At 49.7% G+C, this 22,990-nt stretch overlaps 1 protein-coding gene across 4 annotated transcripts in view; it reads left to right on the forward strand.

Moving 5' to 3' along the window:
- The first annotated feature begins 5,901 nt into the window (after positions 1–5,901).
- Positions 5,902–22,990, forward strand: part of NSMF (NMDA receptor synaptonuclear signaling and neuronal migration factor) — a 44,776-nt gene continuing 27,687 nt past the window's right edge. For all 4 annotated transcript variants that reach the window (XM_066201191.1, XM_066201193.1, XM_066201192.1 and 1 more), the window contains exons 1-2: positions 5,902–6,022; positions 14,490–14,551. In XM_066201191.1, the coding sequence (XP_066057288.1) occupies positions 5,916–6,022; positions 14,490–14,551 (169 nt within the window). In that variant the 5' untranslated portion in view covers positions 5,902–5,915. The remainder of the gene's footprint in view (positions 6,023–14,489; positions 14,552–22,990) is intronic.

Here is a 22,990-nt window from a genome sequence, read left to right on the forward strand (position 1 = left end):
TTTAATTATACTAGTGTTGGGAAAGTTATTTTATTACAGTGCCTCATTAGAGTGAAGTTTGGACTTGATGAATTTAACAGCAACATCTTGAAGGGACTAAACTGGCCAAGCAGGAAGGTGGAGAGGTGATACTTGAGTGACCTTCTGGCACCCAGGAGACCTTGAGCTTCCCAGGCACTTGGCCATAACCATTGTCCTCAAACTCTCTTCCAGTGCTGTGTGAATAAACCCCATCGGCTCCTCCATCTGCCTCAGTGTTGTGGGTTTACCACCAGCTCTCAGAGCTGCCGTGGTTTGTCAAAAGATCTTAACTGGGGCAGAGTGTTTAAGGACAGTGGGCACATCAATTTATCTTCTCTTTTCGTTCTTGTGCTTTGCCCTTTCAGTACAAACACACTCAGGCCAGTTCTTTCGTGCAGAGAAATGGTAGCAGAGGGTAGGGGGCTAAAAAACATCCCTGTCCTGACCTGTCTGTGCCACTTCTGTGGTATGAGCACATCATATTCCCGGGGAAACACCTGCACCTTGGTTTAAGCTGTGGTGATGTGAGTCCTGGGAAATGTCTGTGGGGAGGGGTCCCACACCTCCCTTGGCACTGCTGACCCTGGTACTTTGCCCTTCCAACGACCTGACTGACTGTGTTCTCTGCAGGGACCACAAACAATCCTGGTCTCAGTCTGGACCACAGGAACTGCAGTCATCTCACATGGGCCATTAAACACCCCCCTTTATGCTGGTTTTATGCTTACCACACTGCTGAGTCCCTTCCCTTCTCCTGGGTTTATAGTCCCACCAAAGCCAGGAGCCAGCATGAAGCACAAATGGAGCTGGGGTGGGCAGGATAATATTCAACTGAACCTGGAAGAAAAAGAGGCTGTTTCTGAGGATAAGGATCAGGGAAGAGCCCCGTGCTTGAGGAGCTGGGATTGTTTTTCTTCTGTCTTCATCTTTGTAATTATCTCCTCTGGATGTCATGAACCTATTGCTTAGTTATTCACCATCATGAGGTCCTTGTACAACTCTTCAGTGTCCCATGTATTTATGACCCCGAATGCCTTAACATCAGCTGCAAGCTTTGTCCCTCTTTTTTTGTGTTTTTTTTTTTTTTTTTCCAATTCATTTGCAAGATTATTTCTGAATATGCTGAAGTGAGCAGAGCCCTGCCCAGGTGGTCCCTGTGGGGCTCCTTTCCAGTCCTCCCTCCACTCAGGAGTCTGCCAATTGAGAGCTGCTCTTTGAGAATCTTTTGACCAGGTATTTATTTATTTACTTCAAATATTTTCTGTTAATCCCATGGTAGCTGCATTCCTGTAAGAAACTCGTGTGACAGACCTTTTGGAAACCCAGGCAGACTACACCACTACACTTATCAACCCCTCTAAAGAACTCTAATACATTTATCAAGCATTCTTTTTTTTTTTTTTTTTTTTCAGGAAAATCAACTTTCTTTTCTTCCCTGTACTTCAAATGTATCCAAATCTGCACTAATGAGATTCTTAGTGACAATTTCACTTCACCCAGGAGGGAACCTCAGACTTCAGGGTCTGTCTTAACCCCAAATCCTTTGCATTTGTCACCTTGAAGCTCTCAGACAGTGAGGCTGTTACACACAGGGATTACATGCTACAATTAAGTAATTAAACTGTTTCACCTCTGAGCTCTCACTGGGCACTTAGGTGAACAATCTCAGCCTGATGCATTTGCACTCTCTAGTTTGGCTATTTATTCCTCAACTTCTTCTGCTGACACTTGAACATGGGCCAAATCCAATGCCATGTCCATATAAAGATGCCTTTTGGCACAGGAACATCTTCAAGCTTTTCTTCACTGACTACAGATGCAAAATATTCATTGTTTTTCTGTTCTGACCTTATCTCCTACGAATGCTTCTCTTGCACCACAGCCAACTTCTGACTCTCCAGCTTGACATGCTTGAAGAAGTATGCATTATTGTTTGCCTCTCCCTTTTGCAGGTTGCTGCTGTGACTGGTTTTGGCTTGCCTTATTTCTCCTTTTTTGCATTTAAATTGTCAGGATACACAGTTTTTGCTCATTTAGACAAAAAAAAACCTTTTCTAAACATAAAAAGTATGGTTCCTTAAAGTTTGAGTATCAGAATCTGATCTGAGACCTCGACCTAATCAGATTTGAGGTTCTGGGTTTTCTGCCGGACAGAGATGCACTGTTTGGTTTGACAGGATGCAGAGACACCAGATTCTCAAGTGCAACACATTTCTCTGGACAAAACCCATCACTGGTTGGGATAGACTTTGCCTGGCTTGGGCTTCAGGGCAGTGCACCTTCCCCAGTGGAAGGAGGGAAGATTCCTCTGCCCAGCTGTGATTATTTTGGAAGGTGTTTTGGGGTGAGATCCCATGAGAGCCCCGTGAGTGGAGGTTTGGGGCTCGGGTGGAGGGGCTGTGATGCTCCCCTCGGCCCGTTTGCCTGTGTGTGTCTGGGAGGCCCTGTTGCCATGGAGAAGCCGTGGGAACTGTCTGCCTGCCTCGCCTGACTTTTTTCCTAGCACGAAGCAAAGGCATCTCTCCAGCTGTAAAGAGCTCTCTAGCTGCCTCCTCTTTTGGGGTAACCCAGACCCCCCAAATGCCTGGGATAAACCCAGAGGCAGGGACGAAACCCTGAAGGAAGGCAGGGAAGAAGCAAAGAGCAAGAGGGGAATCTGCAGGGATGGGTGAGGGCTCCTGGGATGCTGTGGAGTGATGGAGCTGGGTGCTTCTCCAGGGCACAAGGACCAACGTGGGAAATTCCCAGTGGATCTATGGAAATCTTTCCCTGTGAGAGTGGTGCAGCCCTGGGACATGGACCAGAGCATGGTTTGCACCTCCATCCTTGGAGGTGTTCAAAACCCACCAGGCCAAGCCCTGAGCAGTCTTCAAAGTGAGCCCTGCTCTGGGCTGGACCCTCCCCAGCCTCAAAGAGGGAGACCTTGCTGGGGAACAGGCAAGGGAGAGCTTGAGGGAGCTCCAAGAGGCACAGGTAAGAGCAGCCTGAACATGAGATGAAGATGGAGGCATCCATCTGGATGCTTTTTAATTCTGGGAATTGATAGCACTGGGCACAGCTTCATGGAGACTATAACCGCTTGCATGGCTCCAGTTCTCTACAAGTATTTTTTTTTCAGTTGCTCGTTCAAAACAGATGGATTCTTTTTTTTTCTCCTTTTCTGTCATAGGAACTCTTTGGTGACATGACTGTACAACAAAAAATAGGGTGGGGGGATAGTCATGAGTAGAAATTTAATCAGAGTCATATTCTGGAGGAAAAAATCCAATATATTGAGGTTGGATTTTGTTTAGTACATGAAAAATGTCACTGTGAGCAACTTTGGGGTGCTTCCAGGTAGGTCTGGTGGGAATTATGTCATGGATAGAGCAGACCTGACTGTTAATTTAGAGGGTGAGTTGTATTTTTAAGGAATAGCATTTGCCTCAACTGGCAAAATATTTAAACATAGAAATAAAGAACATTTCTCCCATCTAGTTTACATACAGGGAAGAAAGTGTTGGGAAGCACAGGCTGACCTTATTTTTTAAGTATTTCCATGTCTTTATTGTGCACACATGGAACTTCTGCTCACATCTTGAGCCTCAGCAAAGATACAGCTCTGCAAATTTGATATTCATAGTGAATTGTTCAGATTATGATAAAATTCTGCTTGGTGAGGTATTTGTATCCTGCTCCTCGTGTCCACACAAACCAGGGGAATTTGGTACCTTCTTCATATTTTTTCCTTTCTCTATAGAATCAACTTTATTTTTCAATTGGTTGATTAATAGACCAAGCAGACTTAATTTGTTCAAATCCTATTATATTATATTTTCTTGCAGATTTTACTTTGGAGTCCATGGAGAGAGAGGACTGAAGCTTTTCCCTAACTTTTGGTCTCTTCATGCAGGGTCTCTGAAGGACAGTGAAACATGAGCTTATGCTACAGCCCTTCCTCAAATACAGGCAAGAGAAGGTGTGCCTGTCACTCCCTCCTTCAGCTGCCTCTTTTCACAAAGCCTGTAGGAATTTTAATTTTCTATAAAACATCTACCCCTCTGTCCAATATTATTGAATGAATGGCTCTGAGTTCCTGGGATTCCTGAACTTGCCTGAGGAGTCAGAGGGAACAATCCAAGTGCCTTTTTCCTGTATGGATTATGAATAATATGTAAGAATTTGCTGCCCCACTCACACAAGTGCCCCAAAAACAGATTCATAAGATACCTTCCTAAGGAAAAACAATTTTCCAAACCCCCCTAGGGATCAAAACCTACACCCACGAAATTGATTTGGGAGTTGGAACCTCTCTGATGTGAAGAAAGGCTGGAGGAGTTGGGAGTGTTCAGATGGAGAAGAGAAGGCTCTGGGGAGACCTTGTAGCATTTCAGTATATGAAGGAGGCTTATAAGGAAGATGGTGGGAGACTTTTTATCAGGGCCAGGATAAAAGGCAAAGGAGTAGATTTGGACTGTGCAATAGGAAGAAATTTTCTGTTATGAGCGTGGTGAGGCCCTGGCACCAGTTGCCCAGAAAAGCTGCAGCTGCCCCTGGACCCCTGGAAGCATCCAAGGCCAGGTTGGATGGGGCTTGGAGCAGCCTGGCATAGTGGAAAGTGTCCCCGCTCATGACATGGGACGGAGTAAGTGATCTATGAAGGTTCCTTCCAACCCAAGCAGTTCTGTGACGGTGTGAATTGAAAATCCTCTAAGGCTGGGCTGACTGGTTGGTCAGCTCCTTCTGTTAGGTTTGTTTTCCAGCACTCGAGGACCTCAAGGCTGGTGTTTGCTCTGGCAGGTGACACCGGGCACGAGGAGGTTTCTGAACACTCATCTTCCCCTCATGGCTCCGCAGCCTCCAGTCACTCCAGGAGCGGCTGTGTTGCCGGCTCTGGGACAATGGTGGGGAGCAGTGACCTGCTCAGGGACCAAAGCCAGCCGTGTTTGTGTCAGTCCTTCAGAGCTGTCGTGTCCAAAACCAATAGCCCGACCTTCATGACCGTGCCCACCCCGCAAGCAGAGGGAGCGGCTGCACTCATTCACTGCCCTGCTATGGAAAATAAACCGTGTGTGAAAACTTTCACCCGATCCATCAAAGGCAGGCTGCAGTTTTGTGTCAAAATGACTGATTTTTTGCAGGTCGCACGTCTGCTTCCTGACAGGAGCCTGGAGGGAGCGACCCCCGGGTCTCCCCTCGCAGCCGTGTCTGGCAGCCGCTGGCTGGATGTTCCCCTCAGGCAGAATCGTGAAATCACAGAGTATCCCGAGCTGGCCGGGTCCCCCCAGGATCACCCAGCCCAGCCCCTGTCCCTGCACAGACCCCCCACCAACCCCACCCTGGGCATCCCTGGCAGCGCTGTCCAAAGGCTCCTGGAGCTCTGGCAGCCTCGGGGCCGTGCCCATTCCCTGGGGAGCCTGGGCAGTGCCCAGCACCCCCTCGGGGAAGAACCTTTCCCTGCTCTGCAGCCTGAGCCTGACACAGCTCCAGCGGTTCCCTGGCTCCTGTGACAGAGAGCAGAGACGGGAGCTGCCCCCCGGGAGGAGCCGCAGCCCCCTGAGGCGTCCCCTCGGCGCTCCCCCTCCCGCCGCAGCCACACGCCGCCCGCGCGGGGGTCCCACCGCCCCGCGCGGCCCCTGAGGCGGGGCCCGCGCCCCCTCCCCGGCCATGATGTCAGGCGGGCGGAGGAGGTGCCGCTGGCCAAATATAGCGGCGCTTCCTGGGCGGTGGGGCGGGCTCGTCCCTCCTTCCATCCGTCCCTCCCTCCTGCCGCAGTCAATGGGGCGGCAGCGGCCGCGGCGGAGCGCAGCGCGGGCCGGGGCCGCGGGCCGGGGGCCGGCATGGCGGGGCGCTGAGGCGGCGCGGCGGCGAGGGGCGGCGGCGCGCCCCGGCATGGGCAGCCGCGGGACCCGGCGATGAGCGCTCCCCCGGCCGCGACCCCCCGCGCGAATATGGGCACAGCCGTGTCCAAAAGGAAGACGCTCAGGAACGAGGCCATGTCGTCCGTGGCGGCCAAAGTGAGGTGGGTGCCGGGGGCGCGGCGGACGGTGTCTCGGGGGCCCCGCGGTGCCGGGACCCTGCTCGCCCCCGGCCGCCTCGGGGTTCGTGCCGGGCTGGGAGGAGCCCCGAGACCCTCGGGACGAGCCCAGGCACCGGTGCGGGCATGACCCGGCGTTTGTCCCCCAGGGCCGTCCCGGGGCTGGGGAATGGCAGATGCCCGTGGGTCGGTCCCTCTCGCTGGCTGCCCCGATCCCCCCGAAGCAGCCGCACGCTTGCTGGTGGCGGCGGGCGGCCCCTGCACCCCGCGGACCCTCAGCCTCTGGGAGGTGACTTGTCTCCAGAGGCGTCCCCGCCGCCGGCCCGGCCGCAGCACCCGCAGGGGTTCATTTGCTGGGTTGGCAAAGAGCGTGTCAGAAGTGGATTTGTCAGGGGTGGATCTTTATAATCTTGGGGAATTCGGAAGCGCGGTCAGTTTGCCCGGTGGTTTCTCCTCGGCTGAAATGCCGTGTGCGTGTCCGAGGGCAAAGTCAGCAGCCTCCTTCAAGGGGTCTCGCACCTTTGAATGGAAAAACTGCTCTGTGAAAATCTGCACCCACCACGTCTGCCCTCCGCAGCAGTGTCCCAAGTCACTACATGGACCAGTTAAGGGATTTGGGTTCTATACTGTGCCTGTTCTGGTTTTATGTTGCTTGTCCTGCAGTGTAGCATTTCACTCACTGCCTGATCCCAGTGCTTTTCAGTATCGAACATGGGAGATCTGAGAAAATGTATTTGTTGCTTAATGGTACTTAGGTTTAAAAAGCTGTCAAAGATGAGCTTTGCCTTAGTGACCCTTCCCAGATGAAAGGACCCTTCTTCCCACGCTGCAGTGCAAGTGTCACGGCAGTCAGCCGGTGACTGTTTGGGGGCATTGGCGCAGCTTTTTAGCTGCTCCTTAGGCACAGCTGTGCTGGGGGTCGGTCTCTCACTGTCTCTGCTTGAGCTAGTCTGGCTCTTTGCTGCTGGGGAAAAACTGGGAGAAATTAAAACTTTTCAGCTGCATTATATAACACCTTCTTTGTGTTAGACAAAATTGCATTGGAATAACCTGGAGTCGTGTGTAGGGCTCAATCCGTGTTGATGAGAGATCTCAGTCACCTCTCTCTGTAACTCAGGATTATGGCATCTCTGCTGTGCTTCTTACGGCTGGAAGTGAAGAGATGCAAAGCTGTCTGTATCTTGCCATCTGTTTGAGTTGTAAAGAAATCCATTCTTCAAACTCTGGAGTATCTCGAGGGACAGATCTCCAGGCAGAGCCTGCAACTTTTCCCCACGTTTTGTTGCACCCTGTCCATAAGCAGTAATGAAAACATTAATGTTTTCCATGGCATTCAGAGATTTGGAAGTGGGACTCTTTGTGGTGATGTCAGCCAGGTGCAAATACAGAAATGACACGTAAAACACCATAAGCGCTGTGATGGGGTTCTGGGAGTGGGATTAGGCAGTCACACAAACAACACACTCAGTAATTGGAAGGATTTCAAATGGCAGTGTGGGTGTTTGGGAGCGACTAATGTGTTTTGAACGTAATGACTTGTTAGCCTACACCAGGGTTGGCAAATGCTGCTCAGGTTCTACCAACTGTGTGGAGTCCAGGAGGTGCCTCGAGGGTTCTGGTTTGCTCCACACCTGCTGCGACTGCTGGCAAGCTGCAGGTACGGGTCTGTGGGAGCTGTCTGTGGTGTCTGTGTCTGTGAATTCAGGTGGTTGGACCAGAAAAGTTATGAGTGGGTTTGGGCTGGGGGACATAATGCCCTTGAGGTGTGTCTGGTCACATGGACCACGACACAGGACAGGTGCTTTTCTGTGTCTCCCTGTTGATGCCTGTGCTACAAATTCCTGATCCAAAAATCATTTGAGGAGGTCAGCAAACTTGCCGAGGGGCTCCCTGCATGGAGAAGGTGCTGGAGGTGTCCATGTGCGTCCATCCTGCCGCTCCGGGCACAGCTCAGTCCCTGCTCCCGTGGGCTCACTTATGCTTAGAATTCCTACAGTGGCAATGACCCACCTGCTGAAAGGTTTCCTAGAGCACATCATGCACAGCTCCTCTGCTCTGCCCTGCGTCCTCCTCCATGTATCTCCCACGTCCTTATCTACAGCAAGGACTCTGTAGGACACTGGATACGGCTACAGAGAGACTGTTCTGTCCACCCCATGAGGGCTGGGCACTGGGGTCACCTGTGTGGGTAGCACTGCTGCAATGATCATGTGCCCTGTGGGTGTAGGCAGCTGGGGGATCCTGTTCTTGTGCTGCAGGAGATGCCCTGGAATTGCTTCTTTGCATCTTCTGGGCTCTGTCCTGTTGATATTTCTCATGATTTCTCTTTAGAGAGAAAAATCATCTCCTGGAGTTCCGCTGCAAGTCAAAGTGACCGTGGTGTGTATTTCATACGTGTGGCTGTGGAGTGTGTGTGCACACTTGACTGTCTTACTGAGCAAGGAGCAGGGCTTGTTAGCTGGTGTGAGTAATGGGATCCAAGCAGGAGGTGCAGGCTCCCTAGATTGTTAAAATAAAATCCTTGCAGGGCGACTCAGGGGAGTCTTTTGTCCCAGGAGCATTCATTAAGCTCCAGTGTTGTGTGCTGGGTCTTTTAAGTAGCTTCTTACAAACTAAGGACGCAATTGCTCTGTGCCAACACTGTGGAGAACACCCACGATGCTGCTGAACTTGGTCTCAGTGGTCGTCTTCTCCTGGGGGAGTTGCAGCGCCCTGTACACCCAAGAAGCGGCTGTGCTGGGTGCTGCTGCTCCGTTTGCCTCTGAAAGGCTTGGATGCAGGATCTCCCTGTGAGGAGGGATTGTTCCCTCCCTGCCTGTGCTTTTATTGCCCTGCAGCTCCTGGGCCCCAGTGCTGAAGGCAGGGCTGACGCAGTTGTCCTTGAGCAGTGACCTTGGTGCTGCCCCTCCGCTGACAGCCTCTCCAGGGCCCTGGCTGTGCCTGTGCTCCTTGGCTTCCTTAAAACTTTTCCAAGGGTGCAGATGAACCAAAGCCCTTCAGAAATGGGATTTCGTTGCCCTTGCTGCCTTGACGCCTACGGGAAAACACTGGCACCCCAAATGAGGCAATAAAACAGATGTTTTCCTGCAGCTCTGCTTTGTATTAAGCTGTTCTTTGGGAGAGCATGATGGTGAGAGCAAACAGACATGAGGCTTTTGCTGGGTGTTCCAGAACCATCTCTTCTTGCAGTCATTAGCAGAGGAAATATTTGAGTTAAGAGTGTGATTTGTCTTGCCCAATTCCATGACCTTGGCATCTAGTCCAGGAAAGCCCACAGAGGGATAAGAATTTGGTCTCACTCCCTTTCTTCCTGCCTAGAGAGGGATGAAGAGCAGCTTTGAACACGGCATTAGTTGCTGTGAAAGGGTAAATTTTTCATTGATGAAATGCAGAGGTAAGTGACCAGGTACCTTATCGCAGGCTTCTTGCTGCGTGAGTGATTTTTGGCTTAGCTCAGGGTTCTTCATGGAGTCTAGATTCTTCTTTTCTGCTTGTGAATTTTCTGATGAGCAGTATGAACTGTCTCTTTGATTGCCTTCTTTTTGACTTCTGCCTGTTCTTCTTCTCTTCTCCTGTCCAAACTTTGTGATCACAAATTGCTCTGATACTGTGGGGGTCTCTAAGACCCATTGCTGACATCCAATCTCCCTTAATTGAGAGTGAGAATTTTAAGATTAAAATTTTCCAGCTACCATTTCTCTACATAGATATTTTAGAAAACTAATTTTTGTCAGGGTATTGTTACTATTAGGCTTAAATAACGTAGGTGTCAACAGTCTTTAATGACTGAGCTGTTAACTATGGATGTGCTGGAGGTGTTCCCTTCTCTGCTTGGTGACAAGAGCAGGATTGCTGCTGTAGGAGGACGTAGGTCCTGATGATGCAGGTCTCTTCTCTCTTGTATGCCTGAGATGCAGCACTGTCAGATGCAGTCACAACAGATTCCTGCTGCAACTCCTCTGGGCATTACTTCTGAAGGAGCAGGAGAAGGTGGTGGGTGTTCTTTATTTTTCCATGTAATACTCCTGAATAGTCCAGGTTTTGCTGTGCTCTAAATTGAGTTATCTGAGGTCTTTCCTGTATCTCTGAGTGTTTCAATCTGCATTTCTTCACTCTGTAAGTGTCAGTTTGGTGGATAAATTTATGTGCATCAGTTTCTCATAGCTGCTCGTGTGCATCAAGGCCCCTTTTATCCCGCTGATGTGATTATTTCAGAGACATGAAGGCCATTCTGTGCTTATTACATTGTAATTGAGATCTCTGTTATTTGGCGGCTCTGCTCCTTCGAGCAAATCTCTGTCTAGACTGTCTGTGCTTCTTCACAGTTCTCTTCCAGACCCGAGTCCTGCTCTGACATCTGAGGCACAGTGAGTACTGGAAAATGCCCTCAGAAGGGCAGCTGCCTTTGCCGCCTGTGTTGTGCTGCCCATCCCTCCTTCCCTCCCTGGAGCCGTTCTGATGGAATGCTGGAGGAAATGCTGGTGTTTTCTGAGGCTTGTCTGTGCTGGGTAGACTGAGCAGCACAGTGTGCTAGAGCCCTGGTCCCTGCTTGATGTCCTTTTGTTAACTCAAGCTGTGCTGACTGTGTGACATGCAGGTCTGGTCTGCTACTAAAATGAAAACCTCTCTCCAGATGAGTCAGGGCTAAACTTGTCCTGTCGTCAGCTGATCACCTCTCAGTGCTACCTGCTCATTTGTATGCAGCTTTTGCAGTGTCACACACTCAGTGTCATAGCTCACCGGCCCATGGAGCTGTAAGGCACCTTGTACTTCATCTCATTTATGTGAAGCAAGTTTTCTTTTTCATCTCTTGCCAGTTAAATTATCCCAAGATGTCTCTGCTCAGAGCCCAGTTGAAGGGGTTTATGTCCAGTGCTGTCCAATGGTGTGAGGGGACTTGAACTCCACGGGCAGCGATCATGGAGGCAGAGCTGAGCTGAGAGTCTGATCGTGTGACTTGTGGTAACAGATAAAAGAGGGAGAAAAGAATGGGATGAATAGAACAGCTACCATCTGTTTGAATTTTGCTCTGGCTTTATCTTGATCAAGCTGATGGGTAGCCAAGGAGAGCGGAGAAATGGCACAATAATGATCCGGGCAAGTGCTGGTGAACTGGTATGACTGTGAGGGCAGGGAAGGAATGCAAAAGGCTTGGCAAGGGGCATGCAGCCATAAGGAGCAAGTGTGGCCATCAGAGTCCCCTTGGCAAAGGGCGTGTGCAGACATCTGTGGGAGATCCGCTGAGGCATGGCCAAGGAGAAGCCGATGGCACTCTGAAAGCGGGAATGTGGAAGGGAACCACTGAGATAATAGGCAGAATAATTAGTGTGAAGTTTCTGGTGTAATTGGGTGGAAACCCCCTGTTGCACACGGTGCTGTGCAGGCAGCATTGCCATGTGCACTGGGGCTGGGGAGCTGTGTCCACATTTGTTTGCTCTTGCATGAAGGCTGTGAGACCCACGGGGTAGAATGGCCAGAACCCTGCAGGTTCAGCTTGGGCAGGGAGTAATGTTTTTGAGCAGCTCCATGCTCCCTGACTGTGCTTCTGACCTGCACGAGAGCTCTGGGTATGACCTGTTCTCTGGGTATGACCTGTTCTCTGCGAGCTCTGGCACCTGGGATTGTACCTTCCTCCCTCCTCTGCTCGGGGAAACCAGAGTGTGAGGTTAGAGACACTGCAGCTCCTTCCAGCCTGGGCTTTTACTGAGTGACACTGTTTTCACCATGCAGTAAGATGGGCAGCAGTGCTTCTCTGGCTCTGTCTTAGCCAGTTTTCAGTTTGGATCTTAGGAATTGCTTTGTACTGGTGTTTTGAGCCCATGGTTTGCAAGCTAAAGTTGAAGCATTGGTTCATATTTTCAGACAGACAAAACAGCTTTGGGCATTGGCAAAGAGATGAATGGAGAGAATGAGAGATGAATTTGGAGCTCGTGGAGCTTTTGAACTGGTTACAGACTATCATCATATTTCAGCATTTTTTGTGTAAATCACCATGTTCTCTCACTGATAATTTACCTGAGAACTTGCTATGCTGTTATTCTTTCTACATGGAATGACTGCTGATGCAAAAGGGAAGCTTCAGAGTGTTTCCCAATGGTCTAAATGTGTACCCTGTTTGTGAATGGTGTTGGTGATGCCTCACAAGGACAGACATTTTCATGGGAAACCTTGGAGTCCCAGAAGTTTTGATGGAAGAGATCTTGGAATCTCATGCCCAGCCATCTTTTTAAAGCCGTGCTGTCGCCGGTGGTGTTCAGGATCAGCCGTGGCTTTGGCTGAGCTTTAACCACCTCGGAGATGGAGTACAGGAGCAGCTCAGGAATTCCTGTTGCAGCTGAGTAGCCTGATGTTAAAATCACAGAATTTTTTAGGTTGGAAAAGACCTCCAAGGTCAGAGAGTCCAACTGCAAACCAAACCCTGCCACATCCACCACTAAACCATGCCCCAAGTGTCAAATCCACACTTCCAGGGATGGTGACTCAACCACTTCTCTGAAGCAGCTGCACTCCAGTTCCTAACCTTGCATTTGTGTGTTGCTCCAGGATCAAGTCCTGCTTTTTGCCTGGACAGAAAGGCTGAGGGTGCCAGGAGCACCCATGAGGTGCTCGTCCTCCTGGATGGGTGAACCACGATGGTGAACCCTTTGCTCTTCACAGTGGGGATTGTGGGCTGATTGTAGAGCTCCCCGTGTGACAGAGCATCCTTGTGACCGTCTCTGGGGGTGTTAGGCACTGAGGAGGACAGTTTGGGCAGCTGCCACCCCAAGCCAGTGTCTAAAGGTACAGCCTGCGACTGGACACATAAGAATCTGAAAACAGGGAAAACCTCAGCATTGTCTGGTAGTCTGTAAAGATGCGGAAGCTTAAACCTTTCTTCTTGCACAGCTCCAGCTGTGCTGCTCCAAAGCATTTTGCATTTGACTGTGCTGAAATTTAGTCCCAGGGAGATTAAATTACTCTTTCTTCATCGTTCATATTGATCCTCTGTTGCTGGCTGTGGATGACAAATGGACTTCCCACTCCTTCCAGCCCGAGTCACTCTGGGAAGTGCATTGGAGCCTTGTTAACATTTTCTCCTTTGGGAGGTGGTTCATAAAAGCAGTGGGAAAGCTCCTGGCTACACAAGTTGAGGTATGCAAAGCAGATGGTGTTTTTGGAGGTCAGAGCCATTTTCCACTTAGATATTGAATGGCCATTATGAGCCTTTTGCAGCAGCTTGAACTGGAGAGGATGTTCTGAGGCTGAGCACCTCGGAAGGAGGAGGACAGTGGATGTGATGCTTCAGTATGGAGAGTCTTCCCTGTTGCAGCAAGTCTGGTTCTTCCCCAGGAGATGCTTGAGGGCTGAGGATGCTCAGCTTTTGGTTTCTTGGCTTGGCTTGCCAAGGGGGTGGGTAGCTGTTTCATCTCCCTCTTTGCCAGTCTCTACCCTGGGCTGCCCAATGGCAGCTCGGCCTGATTGGGATGCTGCAGACCTTGGAGAAATTGTTTACAAACCTGGAGAAAATGGCTGGCTGGGGAAAACCTGGCTCTAGTATTGGCTCTCTTGAGTCACAGGTGTGTTGGGTACAGAAGAACAATCAGAAGAACAATTACAAATACCCTGGCAGTTGGAGTCTGGAGGTTACTGTGTTCCATGCCTTGACCAAGATTCCTTTCCTGTGTGGGTTGCAAGCAGAAAGCTCTTCCCTGGTTGGAATATTCATAGGTTTGCTCTCTTACGTAGGCCTGGATGTGTGATAAGGGTTGAGCTCGCCCTGCTTGCTTGATTCTTAATATATTCCAGTAAATCCTCGGTCATCCACAAGACTTGAATCCATCAGAGAAGCAGGAACTGCTTTTGTGGGAGGTTGTGGGTGTCTCTCAAATAAGCTTGTCCAGTAATCCAAATACTGACATAGCTGGGGCTTGAAAACGTAGGGTTCAGGTAAGTCAAATGGACATTAGCATCCACATCTGAGCTGTGATGGCTCCCAAGTGGAAGCTTTCAGGACCTGTAGGACCCTGGAGTGGTGGTTGACTCTGGGGTGGAGATACCTCCTTCCTGGGGCTGGCAGAAGGGGCTTAACTCAGGGGGGCTAGAGGTAGTGAGCCAGTTCCTGTGTGCATCACAGATTTAATGCAGGTGCATTTTCATTTTTCATATTTTTTCATTTTTATAACAGAGAAGCTAAAGCCTAAACTAGTCCTGGATTTCTAGTCCAGCTCTGTTTCCCCCTTTGGCCAGGGGAGCACTGAGGTTCCACCAGAAGCACTGGAGTCCTGGTGTGTAATGAGGAAGCCTCACTGCTCTGACAGTGTTATTTCCATGGGTGTCACCTGAGGCTCAGGGAATGGCAGCTGCAGGAGCACAGCAGTGTGTTGGAATTGAACTGTTCCTTCTTTCCTTGGCCTTTAAACATCACAGATCTCTCTCTTTCTCTCCTTGGCTGCCTCCTGATGCTGGGACACAGAGCAGCGAGGGCTTTTGGAGAATACCTTTCACAAAACCATCCTGAAGGCAGAAACGGCTCAGGTAAGAGAACTGATGTGCCTTGGTTATGCCCTTGTGTGCCTGCACCTGTGATAAATGAAAGTGCATTTGTTTATCTGTCGTGAGCAGAGTGAGATCTCAGCAGCAGATAGGCAGGAGGAGTTGCCCCCCAAGGAGAAAAGGCAGTTTGGTGACCCAAGGCTTGGGTGGTCTGTGGGGGTCAGTTCAGTCAGGGAAAAAATGCCCTGTCATAAATTCACCCCTGCAGCTGATGTCCTTAGGAGGAGTTGCAGCTGGGAAGTGACAGCACTGCACAAGGCTTCTGCACTGGTTTGTGACTCCCAGGTCTTGCTTTCGCTGCAATATAAAAAAACAGGTGAGCTAAATTCTATTCATTGGTGTGAAACCTTGCTGACAGAGGTGACATCTAGATTTATTCCCAGTGTTTGCTTCAACAGGGGTTAAACTGAGGTTTGCCTAGGTGAGGGCACTACATCTGCTGGCTAATGTGTCAGTATTTTCCATGTAGATATTGTCCCCATCAGCTTATCATGAGTTCTGCTTGATGGGCAGGAGAGGGCAAGATAAACTCACCTGACTTCTAACAGGGCTGTGTCTCCTCTGTAATGAAGGAAAATATTATGCAGGCAATAAATTCATTGCAAAAGCTACAGAAAATCCTGTGGAATCCACAGAAAGTCTCTGTGAACAAGTAACAAATTGTTCTGTGCTGTTGAACTGTTGTGCAGAGATAAAGTTATTAAACAGAATGTAATGTAGAGTGATGCTATCATTTTAGGTAAGCTGTGTGTGTTTAAGCCTCTTAAAGAGGCAAGGCGCCTCTTGCTGTAAGAGTAATCACACAGTCTTTGGCAGCCAGCTAAGTCCTTTCCTTTTTTCTTGAATTTGTTCTAATGACCTTCAAGTTGTCCTTGCCGGAAGTGTGCTAATGTTGTGAATGGAAAGGCTCTAAGATAATGTACTGACTTTTTCTTGGTTTCTTTTAATGAATAACTCCAGTGACATTTTACTTACAATATTTGGTGTAAGAACAGCACATGGAGGTAGGAAAGGAAGGGGAGAGAAAGGCTGGGGTTTGGTGCAGGTCAGTTGAAGTGTCTGTTGGGCAGCAGGAAGGGAGGACTGGACAAGCTGTGCAGAGAGAGGCCGGCAGGAGCTTCGCAGAACGGCAAAACCTTGATTTTTTTTTTTATTTATTTATTTAATTTTTTTTTTTGTTTTTGTTTTTGTTCTGTTCCTTCCATTGTGGCCGTTTCTGCAGGTGCTTCTGTCACCTGGAGTCTTGCCAGTCCTTTTTGCAGTCCCCACACCCCAGTTTCCAACAGGGAGAAGTGTTGGCTCCTGCTCACTTTGTAGTGCCCTTGTAGTACCTGTGGTGTCAAGTTGGGGCCAGGCAGAGAATCTCTGATGGAGACAAGAGGAAGTTGCAGATCTGTTCAGGTGCCTGAGGCCTGGGCAGTCCTGGTCAGATCCAGGGAGTGGGAGTCTCTCTGATGTGCACTTAAAAAGCTGCTCTTTAACTCATCATTGTGGTGCTCCTGGTTGCTCTGTCTGTGGGTAAGGAGAGCATGGAAAGGGAGCTGCTGTGACTTCTGGATCGTGTGCCACAGCCAGGCTCCCCAGAGCAGCATTCCAGCCCTCTCTGTGCTTGTGACATCCACAAGCTCTCTGGGGAAGCCTTTTTACCCGCTGCTCCTCGGTGTTTCAGCCTTGAGATTGTTTTTGGATCCAGGAGAATTTAGTTGCCACAGGCAAGAATCAAGCAGTGAGAGACACACTTGGAAATACCACAGTACTTACGGGATCCTTAAGTATCCACTTGGAAAGAAATAAAATTCCCTAGAAATTACTCTGAATTCTGAGGAAGAGGGGAGGAAAAGAAAAGAATTGTCATTTTTAAGTCATCTTTTGAAATTCTGCAATGTATAACTTAACACAGTCTGTAACACTTCTTTATAAATAACCCTAGTAGGAAGGTTGCTATCCAATAAAAAATGCAGCGAGTAGAAAATTTGGCTTCTTTTAGTTCATCCCAGCAGCCCGATCACAGGGAAGTCACGTCTTTCCTTCCTGCAGAAATTCCATCTCAGGATCACTTGTGCCAGTTCTGGAGGCTTCACCTTTGGCTGGGCTGGGGGCTGGAGCTGTCACCCAGTGCCTCCAGGGAAGCAGGGGATGGGGCTCTGCTGTAGAAGTTGAAGGCACAGCACAGATCCAGAGGGACCTGAATGGGCTCCAGCTCCTCAGAGAGAGCAGGCAGAGGCAATGTGAGCAGGGAGGAGTCGTGCAAAGCCCACTTGCATCCTCTGGTTGAATGGCCACTTGTATGTGTTGGTGCCTTAGGTCCTGAAAGCTCAGTGCTCCAAAGAATCGAGTCCTCAGTGCCTGTCAGCTCTGAGCGTTCACCTTGAGTGTTGTACCTGGTGGGGCAGGCTGGTTCCTGCTGTCATAACCCCAACTGTGCACCCAGGTGCTTCCTGCACTGCCAGCAGATTGAGCTGAGATGAAAGCTCTGGCCTAAATATGACTGGAAGGAGGCAGGCCTTCATTCAGTCCAGAAAAAAAATGGTTTAAGAAATGTTTAAAGTACTGATGAATGCAATGAGGGGAGAAAAGATGTGGATTTTGAGGAGCAGGAAGAAGGTGGTAGAGCCATCAGTGGGACAATGAAGGCATAAATGGAGGAATGAAGGGCAGGATCCTCCTTTTCTGGACCCAAGAACTAGAACCCTTCTCTCTCCCTGTGCAGGGCAATCCTCATGCAGAAAATGAGGTGGGTGTGAATCTTTGGGATGTCAGTCCTTTGCTACTGTATCTGCTGGTTCAGCTCCTCAGCAGAGGGGGGAAGCTCTGACACCCCCAGAAGCCCAGGAGATCCATGGAGATGTGGAGGGAGATGCCAAATGTGCAGACACTGGCCCAACTTGCTCCGCTTCAGCTGCACTTTTTTCTCTGAGGACTATCCATTTTAGTTTGCCTTTTTTTTTTTTATCTTTTTAGTCCCTTGACTCCAAGGAAAGGAAAAAGATATAATGACTTTTGCAACCCTCATAACTTCACATCCCACAGCTGATCAAAGAGCTGCTTCTTCAGTCGTAACTTTTATTTGTGGTGGCTCCTCTGGAGAGCTTGTGTGTTTTTGTGTGGCAGAATGTCTTGGAGAAACTGGGGAGTGGTAATGGAGAGATGCAGAGGGATTGTAGATCAGCAGGACAGGCCAGCTGCCTCGTCCAAGGGCTGAGTTATGTGCAAGGCTGTGTTTACCTTCTGCTTTCAGTAAAAGTGCAGTGTGTTCATGCTCTGCTTGCTTTGCTGGGGCAGGATGTGTGGAGATGCACAGCTGCATGAGGTAGAGAGGCTTGCAGGTGTTGCAGGGTGTACCTGGAGGGAAGAAAGGTGAGGGGGAGCATTTGTTGGTTACAGCTTCTGATTCTTCCTGATGTGAGGCCCAAGAACTTCATGGGTCAGAAACATTGTGTTACTATTCCTGTGCAACCCCCCAGTGTCTTATTCTGGAAAAGGTTTGTTTTCAGGTGACTGCAGAGGTGCATTTACCTCTCCTCTTTCTCAGAGGTTATGTCAGGGATGATGACTAAACAGAGTTTTCTTCATTTGTTTCCTTTTCGGAACAGAGCAGTTTCCTGGTGGTGGGGTATGAATGCAGAGGATGGTGGGGTTGTCCCTTTGGGATCACTCAGATTTTTTTCCCCTGATCTTTAAAATATTTTGAGGAATTAGAAGAAAAGGGAGGGTTGGACTCTGCTGCAGGTGACAGGATATGGATGTGCTGAGGGAGCTGGTGCCAGGGTGGTGATGCATCTCCTGCTCTCTTCCTGCCTCTATTAATTGCTGGCTTATTCATGCAGGCTGAAGATCTGGGAAGGTTCCCACAAAGAGCACTTTGCCACGTTCAGCATTCATTCTGCCTCCAAGGCTGTGGTCAGAGTCTTTGCTGACTTTTGTAGCTTTCTGGCACCTTTTAATGTAGAAGTGGGTGTCCCTTGGGATGGACTTAGGAGAAGGATGCAGAAAGGGATTGAAATGTTGTGAAAGGGAAGTGTAAAAAGGCTGCAGAGAATAAAGCTCAGTCCACGGAGCTCATGGAATTTGGGCATTCTCCAGCTTAGGTGTCAGAGGCCCCACACTGAGATAATGCATTAGATTTTATCTCCATGTTCTGGAACTGTGAGAGGAAAAGGTACCAGGGCATGGGGCAGTGACATTGAAAAGGACAGCAAGCAGAGCCTTTGAGAAATGTCCTGCTGTCTGGGGAAGCAGGGATCTATCCTGGTGAGCTGGGATTCAGACACAAGCATCGGGAAGGAAGCTGTGGGGTTTTTTTTCCTGTTACGTTTTAAATCTCTTTTGCTCAGTGGGGTTATTGGGGGGGGGCAGCTGCTGCTGCTGGAGTGGGGGGCTGTAAGATGCAGCACTGGGCTGCCCACTGTGACTGGCGGTCCTGGGCAAGCTGTGTAGGAGAGGCTCTGGAAACAAGAGAGAGGGAGGGAGAGATCAAATATAAGGTGTCCTTGGTGCTGCAGAGGTGATGGGCCTTGGGCAGGAGCTGCCTAGCAGGCCTTGAGCCAAATTCTCCATGGCTCCTGCTAAACCAGCATTGCTACTGGTTTGCATCAGGACAAACCAAAGGGGGCAGTTACTGAAACTGGAAAAGCTTAAGCTCAAGAAAAGTCATCTTTGTGTCTTTCCATTGTTTTTTGCATGTTGTTTCAGTCATCAGTGTGAGCGTGTAGGGAGAAGAGGGCCCTTGTGAGCTTCCCCAGGCCAAGTGGCAGTGGGGAGGAGTGGCAGGAGCAAAAGCATGTTTGTGCCTGTGCTGAATGTGGAGCCACCACTGGATCAGTCACTTGTGTTTGGAGCCTGGGCTTTGGCTGTGAGTGTGTGTGGAGGGAGCAGCCAGGCACAGAGGAGCTTCCTGATGCTGCCAGAAACTGGCATGGGGTTAGAGAAACCCCAGGTGAGGCTTCATAGGTGCTTCAGGCTGAGTAACCTGTGATCTGAGCTTTCTGTGCCACCAGCAAGTAAAGCTGCAGCTGTGCAGTGCTCTGAGAGGGACATTCAGTTTCCTGGGTTTAGACTGTGGAGCTGCCAGCCCAGCCTGGTTCAGAGTAAGCACCAGCTTGGCCTTTTTCTCTAGAGGATGTTTGTCCTGTCCCCAGGACAGACCCAGCAGTGCAGCTAGCCCTGCTCTCACTGTATCCCTGTGCTGATGAGGTGGAGGTGGCCTTTTTGGGAAGACTCCCTCCATGCTCTGGAGGGAGTTGTAGGTGGCCTGGGCTCAGGACAGAGCAGGGATGTGAAATCTCGTCTCTGAGGGCTTCAGGCCTCTTCCAGCATCAGCCAGTGCAAGGATGGTGTGGGTGTATCCTGAAACTTGCTGTGGAATATGCTGTTGGTTTATAAAGAGAACAAAGACGTAGGTCACAGTGTTACCATGGAGATGCTGAGGCCGGTGATGGAGCTGCCACTTGCTCCTTTGGGTCGTGTCTCACAGTAGCAATTTCATCTATTCACATTAATGTTACAGGCCAGACTAAAAGGTTACTCACCTGTGAGACGCCAGGTCAATTCTGTCTTGAGTTTGTTTGTTTTCGAAGCCCATTTGAGCAGGGAGGACTAATTGGAACCATTTTGTCATTGTTAAGTGACCTTCTGGTTTCTCAGAGCAGCTCCCTTCCAGCAGCAGCCTTTGCCTGTTCCTGTGGCTTTGCAAGGAAGTGTGTGGCGTTCTCTCCTCAGGAGCAGTGGGGTTGGGGTGCCCAGGAAAGTCATGATGGGGCTGGCCTGGTCAGGCCTCAAGTAACCCATAGTCAACATTGTGCAGGTCCTTGTGCACAGCTCAAGAAAGACAAGGAGCTGCTGGAGTGGGTCCAGCAGAGGCCACAAAAGCAATGAGGGGTCTGGAGCATCTCTCACATGAGGAGGGACTGCAGGAGCTGGGTCTGGTTAGTCTGGAGCAGAGAAGTCTCAGAGGGGCTCTGATTAATGCACATGAATATCTCCAAGGGGTGTCAGGGGATGGTGCCAGGCTCTGTTCAGTGGTTCTAGTGACAGGACAGGGAGCAATGGCCATGAACTAAAACACAAGAAGTTCCACCTCAGCATGAGGAAGGTAGAAAGAGCTCTGGATTGGGTGCCCAGGGAGGGTGTGGAGTCTCCCTCTCTGGAGACATTCCAAACCCACCTGGACGTGTTCCTGTGTCACCTGCTTCATGTGACCCTTCCTTGGCAGGGGCTTGGACTGGATGATCTCCAGACATCCCTTCCAAGCCCAGCTATTCTGTGATTCTGTCTATTCACTTGGCTCTGAAGCTACTGCATGGCTGAAATGCCACTGTGACTTTTTTTTTAATTGTTGTATCTCCCATTTTGATCTTCCTGCCTCATGCTTCAATAATTTAAACAAAATTCCTGTTTTTTCCCCCGTGACTATTTCTTGATCACATTTCAGCCCTGAGCCCAGCGGGGTGGGCTGCCTGTCCTGTGCCAGGGCTCACATTGTTGGGAGAACAGAGCTGGCATGGGGAGAAGCTCTGAATTACATCTCTGAGAGGGAGCAGAAGAGACCAGGACTTGCCAGCACACCTGAGGGGCAGTGACAGGCATGTGGGAGGTCTTGGAATTGAGATTGCAAGAGAAACTTCTCAGCTGTGTCATTTGAATGGTTGTTACGGGATTTTCAGTGCCCTCAGCTGTGACCAGAGCACCTGTCTGCTCCCCTCACTGAGGGAATCACCTGGATTCCTCCTGGTGCAAGGTAAAAACATCAGTAACTTCATTCCTACTTCTGTGAGCAAGGCCATGTACACCCAAAACTTTCCATTTATCTTCAGTGACTACAGCAGTTCTTTGGTTTAAAGTTGGAACTTAATTGTCATAAACATCAGGTCCAGAGAGTTCCAGCTGAGGAGGAACAGGGAAGAAAGAACTGTCTCTGATTTTTTTTTAATTTTTTTTTTTTTTAAGATGACAGATGTTCTATTAATAGGGTTTATCTGGATTCCCCTTTGCCACTTTGCCTCTGATGCTGGAGCGGAGGCTTTAAATCTGAGGTGCTTTAATCATCAGTTTAGCTGCTAAATACAGGAATAAATTTTGAGCTTCTGTCTGTGCCTTGTGGCTATATTCTGCCTTGATTTATAAACTTCTCATCCCACGAGGTCACAAGGCAGTCTGCAGCAGATAGGAGCTCGGCTCCACAGTTGTGGATGGGCATCAGTCAGCTGGGCCTGATCCCAGCATGGTCCCTGCTCTGGAGAAATGTGGTGGCGTGAAAGGAAAATGTGCAAGTCCTTTCTCAGTTCCCTAAGTCAGAGTGAGTGCTCAAGCTAGAGCTGCTGAATGAGAAAGGATGTATTGTAAGTATCTAATACTAATTAATGCCTAGTTATCAGGAACTACATGTACTGATGAGAATGTGGGTTCCTTTTTTCCAAAGATACTGCAAGTTGCCCAGCACAGATTATCACTGCTGTCAGTCTTTGGTCACGCGTGTGCTCTGTGTTGGGCAGTGCTGTGTGGAAGGTGGAGAAAGAAATGTCAGACAGGAGCAAGTGAAGCCCAAAAGACAAAAAGATGTATGTTCAAGTACATAACAAAGTGGGGTGAGAAGTGGTGTGGCCCTCAGGACTGGATGTCATGCCCTGCTGGACTTGGCCCAGGTAGGCAGGGGAGTATGATGGAAATGAAATACCCTCTGGATGTTTCTGGTACCAATGGACACACGATCTACAGATGAAGCACACTGGTCTTCTTCCCTTCATCTTGCTGCTCAGTCCCTCATGCACAATAAATCCATGCAGAGCAGGAATCAAGGTGAAAAGAACCTGAGGACCCTGATTTATCCAGTCCTAAGTAGCTTTGCAGCTGTGTGAGACACAGGTGTTGCTGCTGAAGGCAGATGGGGGAGCAGTCCTTCCCCGGGCAGCTGGGTTGGCGTGGCTGGAGAGGAGGAGCTGTGCCAGGCTGCCCAGTCACGCTGCCCGGGGCTGCCGTGGCAGGTGGGTGAGCAGCTGGCAGTGGGAGAGGTGGCAAGAGCGATGTGAAAATGAAAAGAAGGGAGCAGCAGCTCGAGGCGAGGGTGTTAACAGCAGCCTGCTGCAGCTGACTCCACAAGGCAGCTCCAGTCATTGCTGAGCTCCCATTAGTGTCCCTTGGTTCTCCTCACCTGATATCCCTGTGGCTCAGCTCTAATCCAGCATTGAGTTCTGGACCAGCCTGACTTGTTTCCTAGCAGAAGCAAACTGTTAGCCTCAAATGCCATCGTGGCAACAGGTGCAGTGCTTTGGCACCTGAATCTGTTCGCTGCAAGCACAGACCGGGGTCACTGGTCACATCTTGGGGCTGCTGGTGTGTGTGACCTCGTGTATGTGAATGCACAGACTCCTGGAATGGTGTGGATTCTGTTCTACAGGCCAATAATTCTTTATGATGGATGTTTGA

The sequence above is a fragment of the Chamaea fasciata genome, unplaced genomic scaffold (assembly GCF_029207755.1).
Source record: "Chamaea fasciata isolate MVZ Bird 193981 ecotype frontalis unplaced genomic scaffold, bChaFas1.0.hap1 SCAF_20, whole genome shotgun sequence".
Classification (NCBI taxonomy): domain Eukaryota; kingdom Metazoa; phylum Chordata; class Aves; order Passeriformes; family Sylviidae; genus Chamaea; species Chamaea fasciata.